At 33.2% G+C, this 7,078-nt stretch overlaps 1 protein-coding gene across 1 annotated transcript in view; it reads right to left on the bottom strand.

Annotated features, from left to right (window-relative positions):
- Positions 1–2,237: 2,237 nt before the first annotated feature.
- Positions 2,238–7,078, bottom strand: part of HSPA4L (heat shock protein family A (Hsp70) member 4 like) — a gene marked incomplete at its 5' end in the record, with an annotated part of 52,125 nt that continues 47,284 nt past the window's right edge. Inside the window, 2 exons of the mRNA XM_014457238.2 lie at positions 2,238–3,563; positions 6,072–6,233. Coding sequence (XP_014312724.1) covers positions 3,372–3,563; positions 6,072–6,233 — 354 coding nt within the window. The remainder of the gene's footprint in view (positions 3,564–6,071; positions 6,234–7,078) is intronic.

The following is a 7,078-nucleotide window of genomic DNA, read 5'->3' as shown; positions in this document are numbered from 1 at the left end:
ACACTACCATTTTATTATATTGATAACTGAGCCCCAAAATTAATAAAGAGTTCTATCAAGGAAATAATCATGAACATACTAAAAATTGCCACCCCCAAAAGTCTAAGAAATCTTTAGTTCTTAATAAGAGACCAGTTACCCTTTTAAAACAGATTATCTGATATTCCAATAGTCTAATTCTTTGGTGTGCTGTTTCTAGTTATTTTAAAACTCAAGAATTCTGATTACTGCTAAGGAATAAAAATTTGTTATATTATTGCTATATTATTGAGCAGTGTTTGTTTTTATAATCATAATAATAGGCTATCAAGAGTTATTTTTCAACAGGGGGTAGGGGAGGCTGGGGGAAGGTCAATGGGGGAAAAAAAGGATATATATGTACTACTATGTGTAATACTTTAAACAATAAAAAAAGAAAAAAAGTTATTTTTCAAACCAAAGAATTTATATTTTTCCATAGTCAGAATATACTAATATTTATTAACTAGAGGCCTGATGCACGAAGATTCGTGCAAGAATGGGCCTTCCTTCCCCTGGCTATCGGCACTGCCTTCTCTATGGCTGGAGCCGCCTTTCCGCCTTCCCATATTGCCGGAAGTGGCTGGGGCAGTGCGGAACATCTACGTCCCACCCTACCCCAGGCAGCTCGACACCTGCATATGCAAATTAACTCACCAGCTTTGCTGGGTTAATTTTCATACTCACTCCTGACTGGCTGGTGGGCGTCGCAAAGATATGGTCAATTTGCATCTTTCTCTTTTATTAGTGTAGATCAGAGGTCCTCAAACTTTTTAAACAGGGGGCCAGTTCACTGTCCCTCAGACATTCCACACATGCGCACTGCGGGCCCGGGATGAGTCGGCTGCTAAGCAGGACAGGCAGCGGTGGCAAAAACCCGGCGGGCCGGATAAATGTTTTCAGCGAGCCACATGTGGCCCCCGGGCCGTAGTTTGAGGACCCCTGGTGTAGATCATCCTAGATATTTCTTATACTTAGTCCTTATTTGCCTACTATAGGAAAACAGTCTATTTTGCTATGTATCTTTTAAAAATCTATAATGGCTTTTGCTTTTGAAAAAAATATTTAATTCTTTTGTCTAGCACTGCATATTTCAGTGATTAAAATTAAACTAAACCATACTACCTACCCAAAACTGTATAGGAGAACATTCTCTTGTAGAAGAACTACATTACATTCTAATGTAGTCAATAAATAACTACATAATAAGGTTAAAGAGTGTTTGAAAATATAAATTAAGTTGATTCAATAGGTAAAAAGCATACATATTATCTTTGGATGTATTTAACTCATTAAGTGTTATATAACTGCAACAATTGGAATGTTATATATCGGACCAAAACACAGAACTACATAAACTGATTTAGGAATGAAAAATATCAGGACATACTAGACAATTAAGATGAAGAAAGGGTTGTTCCCACATTTATTCCTAAGAGGTTTCTGAGGAATAGCTCCTAAAATAGTGATAGTGGTGGTCTTGCTAACTCAAGAAAAAGCTATAAACTCCTTACTTGTACTGTTATGAATTCCCTTTAATAATTTTGTTCTTCCCCAAATGAACATATACATTCAACATATAAATGAAAAGTAACTGATAAATGCTTTTTATAATAAGGTACTTTATCACTTATTACTAATGGATATAATTATTTCATTTTAAATGTATTGTAACAAGGACAGTTTAAAGACTAGAAAACATTAAAATATATTGAGGATATATGATTTTTAAAAATGCAAACAAGGGACATCTTCCTCAAAAAGGATGAATAAACATCCCTGGAAAGTGCACTCCCTCCACACTCCCCTTTCAGTGCAGACTACATTGTAGAAACAAAAATCTCTCTTAGAGAACTAGTTGTGAGAAATAATGACCATCCATAAAGATATTAAACTCTCAATTTGTACTACTTAAGTGAATATTAATTATTCTTAATGTAAAGGTTTAGCTTTGGGGAAAAAATGAGCCTTTGAAAATTTCAGTATTAGGTCAATCTAGTTGATTGGCATTAAATACAAGAACCCAGGCATTGTCTATGCTTCTTATAGGTTTAAAAATCATTTCAGTCTACTCCCAGTTAATTTCAAGCCTGTGGACAGAACTGAACAATGTGAACAAATCTGGTGATGAAACACAGATTAAGTCCTTAAAATATCTTAATTTCACAGTCCCTTGTCCCATATAATTTATGTAAGAAGCACCAAAACTGGAGCCAAGGTCTGAACAGGTAATATATAGCAGGAATTATAATTTAATCACATCATATTAAACTCTGTAACATTCTCTATTTTGCCTGTTGATATGTAACATAGTTAAGTTCATTACAAGCATTATTTCCTAAGACTTAGGGTATAAGTGATTCTTTTCAAGTATTACCACTTATTTAATAGTGTTTTTCTATATCTTAACATTAAGTACTTCAGTGATAAGTGTACATAATGCAATACATTGTGCCATTTCCCCCTTCCCTGTGTTAAGATATTAACAGAATCAATTCATAAAACTAAAACAACTATCAAAACTGAAACAGGCTATCAATATTACAGATGCATGTCTGAGTAGGTCAACAGCATTTCCCACTTCACATGAACGTATTTTCATAAAAAAGCTTTCTTTAGGCTAGTAGCAGCAGCAGTTCTTCAGGACAAGTAGATCAGAAGTTTCAAGTGAAAATGATACTGAATTACTCTAGGAAAACATCAATCCACATTTCTAATAAAGGAAGAAAACTGCTGGTGTCACCTTAACATAAAATTATGCATTTTCCCTTTCAACGTGCGATTTGGTTCATTTACGTGATGAAAGCAAAGCTTTTGGAGTTCTCATGACACACCAATGAGATGGACTAATTTGTCAAGGAACCTCTTATTTGTTTTAATATTTAAGTTAGAACAATACAATAACTAGGAAAAAGTCAGTGCCCCAGTGACTTTAAACCACATCAGTTTCAATATTTGTTTTTCAAAATAATGATCAGTTATATCTATGCTTCTGCGACAATAGTGCAATACAGTGTACTTTCCTGAATAAGAAGCTGAAGTTTATCCAAGTAGAAGCTTTAAATAAGGTAGACTGTGGCCAACTACATATCAATCTTGCATGTGATATAAAATATATTAGGAGAGCTTAAACTGACTTGTAAATCTATATTCAGCTAAAGCTTCACATAAGCAGCAATGGAAATTAATAGATGTGTACTCAATATAAAACACTTTTCAAAACTACTCCAAATAACAAATGACAAAAAGTGGTCAAGAACAACTGAACATCTGTTGTGTGTATCAGATGTAAAAGAAGAATGGATCCCATGGTTACTTGCACTGTTTGAATTATGTGAAGGTAAATTTAAGACTTAGTCCACTTCCATCTCTCCAGAAGATTTAGTATGCTGTGAGCTGTCTTTTGTTGTATCTGGTTTAGTTTCAGTCCCACTCTGTCCATCCATCTGTCCGTTGTGTTCGCTATTAGCTTTTGCATTGTCTTCTGCAACCTCTACTTTTGGTTTGGGTTTGTAAATGATGGGGTTACAGAAATTATCCAGTTCCTAAAGACATGAAGAATATTGATTACATTAAAAATTCCACTGTTAAATTCCACATTAACTTTCTAAATTTCCATATAATTCCACATTCCTGAATTTGTTAGCTCAGTAACATAATCAACTGAGTTTCTTCAAATACCTCAATGAGAGATTTACCTTCTGTGCTAGTGCATGTCAGTGGAACTTTTTAATCTTTAACAGTGGTTTTTATATAGAATCTTCCTAGTTGGTTCCTCATAATTTAAAATATAGTTTACCTTCAGCAGGAATCATTATTATTTATTTTTAAACATTAAAATTTTTTTATTATAGTTGACATACAATATGATGTTACTTTCAGATGTACAACATACTGATTCAACATTTATATACCTTATGATATGATCACCACAATAAGTCTATTAACTGTCACCATACAAAGTTATTATGGTATCATTGACTATTTTCTTTATGCTTTACATTTTATCTCCATAATGCCTTTATTTTATAACTGGAAGTTTGTGCCTCTTATCCTCCCCTCCTTCTTCACCTCTTATACTTATCCCTCTTCCCCTTCCTCTTTGGCAACCATCACTTTTGTACTCTGTATCATGAAGTCTGTTTCTATTTTGTCTTGATTTTTAGATTGTCACATAAACTAAAATCATATGCTATTTTTCTTTCTCTACCGGACTTATTTCACTTAGCATAACACCTTCTAGGTTCATTCATGTTGTGGCAAGTGGCAATTTTTCATTCTTTTTTATGGCTGAGTAATATTCCATCTTCCTTATCCATTCACCTATCAACAGACACCTAATTTGCTTCTTTATCTTAGCTACTACAAAAATGCTGTAATTAACATAGGGATGCATAATTCTTTTTGAATTACTATTGCAAATAACTTTTAATTAATTTCATTAAAATATGCCTACTGCTCTGTTATGAGAATTATGTCAGCACCTATTTCATGAATTGATATTTCTCAACATTTACATGAAAACATACACACTAACTTTACTTTTTTAAAACAACTGAGTAGCCTTATATGTTGAGAGAATAAACCATGAAAGTAAATGCAATTTAATAATTTAGAAGAAATACAAGTATTTCTAAATTGTTGCTTGCTTGCTTTATTTATTTATTTATTTATTTATTTCTATATACATATACCAAAAAGACCATTAAAATATTTTCAAGACCGGTGTCACAGAGATTGAGATAGGGATGGAAAGATAGGGAGTAACATCCTGGGGGAATGTTTTAATGGCAAACTGCTTTCATCATACTTAGCACTTCATTTGATGAGGAATAAATTATTACAGCTTCTTTGCAAAACTTTCACAAAAGGAAAATACGTTTAGTGCTCTATTTGATTAAAATAATACCTGTTTCTGTTAAAAAACATCAGATACCTAAAAACATACTAGGTGAAAAACCATCTGAAATTCCATATCCTACAGATACTAACATTTTGGGTGATGATCCTTCTAAATGAATGTCCAGGCACACACATATATACAAATATATCCATCTATTAACACATTAATTTATACAGTGAGATAACTTTATATTCTGTAATCATTTTTCACTCAATATGTTGCACACATCTTTATATATAAATAGATGTATCTCAATACTTAAAATATTTAATGACTACAGTGTGTTATATGGATGTATCAATTTATTCATTGACTTGCTTACTGATAGGTATTTTAGGTGTTTCCAATTTTTTGCTATTATAAACAAGGGTATTTAATCTGCATATACCTGTGCAATAATCAATTTAGGATGAATTCCTAGAAATGTGATTTCCGGGTTAAAGTGCCTACTCACTTTAAATTTGTATGCATATTGTGATACAATATCCCAGAAAAGTTGAAACAAATTTAACCAAGTTATGCAGGGAAAGCATTCATCTTCATACCCTTGACAATTATGGCAAGATTATAAATGTAAACACACAACTTCAGATGGGTGAAAAGAGATTTGTATTTTTTAGATTAGTGATAAGGATAAACAATACTTTTTATATTTTCCATATTTTTATTGAACATGTATTTCTTTTGTCAACTGCTTATCCAATGTCTTTATTCATATTCCTACGTTGATGCTGATCTTTATTGAAAAGTTTGTGCCCTATTTTTATGTTTTCTATGATCAACTGAAATTTTCAGTAGTAATGTTTTCAGAATAGAAACTTTATCCTAGAAATAAGATTTTACCATAGGACTTAACACATTTTGAATTATGCAAAGACTGACCGTACTGCCAAGTTTACAATGGAGACTTAGAGGTCTTACCCAATCCAGAAAAGTCTAACATATTTGACAGTCAAAAGTTGGCAAAGTGCTTTATTTCATTCTGCCATTACACTTAAAATTTTTTTTTTAAAAAAAGGCCTTGTGTGACTAATGAAATCAAGGGACAGAGATGACCCACCTAGAATTTTTTCAAAATAAAAAATTATGACTCCCATTAAAAAATTTTAGTGCTTGAACCCCTTAAAAAGAGAATTCTATAGTTTCTTACCTTTGACTTTGCAACTATTTCTGAAACTTTCACCACAGGATCTTGAGTGAGACTTAGTTTATTCTGTGCATTCATCTTACTGTTCAGCCAACCCATGGCTTCATTGATATATTTTTCAACTTTTTCCATTTCAGCAGGGTCCAAATGATCATATCTTTCATCCTATTAAAAAAAACTTTACTTAATGGAACATTTCTCAGGAAGTAAATTTTATTAATAAAATTTATTGAATATATACCTTGCACATACCCATGTGAAGAAGCCACATACATGTTACATAGAACTGAAGAGACTGGGGCAAAATAAAAATCAGTATGGGTTCTTAAAAGGAAAGGCTTTCTGAAGGATTCAGGTTTAGAAAAAAAAAATGACTAGTGGTGAATATTCAAGGAAAGATACTTAGCCAAAAAAGAAGCTGCATGGAACTGAATTTGTTAGGAAAGAGAAATCAGGGAAGCAGGCATATGGAAAACTAAACAGAAATTTCTGAATATACAACAAAACACTATAGAAAGCTGTTGATAAGGGGAATTGCATAATGCTGTCTGAAAAAGAGAATTGCAGCACTAGCTGGTTTGGCTCTGTGGACAGAGGGTCGGCCTGCAGACTGAAGGGTCCCAGTTTTGATTCCAGTCAAGGGTACATGCCTGGGTTGCAGGCTCGATCGCCAGTAGGCAGTGTGCAGGTGGCAGCCAATCAATGATTTTCTCTCATCATTGATGTTTCTATCTCCCTCTCTCGTCCTCTCCGAAAACAATAAAAATATATTTTTAAAAAAGAGAGAACTGCAGCTGCCACACATACAGGACACGATAACAAGCCATGGTTTAAATTGTTAGCCACAGAACCAGAAAAAAATGGGCAATGCAACATATGAAAAGAGGGTCTCCTGATGAACTGGAGATTGGACATGGAGATAAAGGAAAAGAGAATGAAAAAACACTCCAAAGCCAAAGAACAGAGAGGATGGTGATGCTTCATCAGATACTCGATCCATCTTTCTATTT

This window comes from Myotis lucifugus, unplaced genomic scaffold (assembly GCF_000147115.1).
Source record: "Myotis lucifugus unplaced genomic scaffold, Myoluc2.0 scaffold_1, whole genome shotgun sequence".
Classification (NCBI taxonomy): Eukaryota; Metazoa; Chordata; class Mammalia; order Chiroptera; family Vespertilionidae; genus Myotis; species Myotis lucifugus.
The sequence above is the reverse complement of the archived record's forward strand: the minus strand, read 5'-3'. Positions and strand labels throughout refer to the sequence as shown.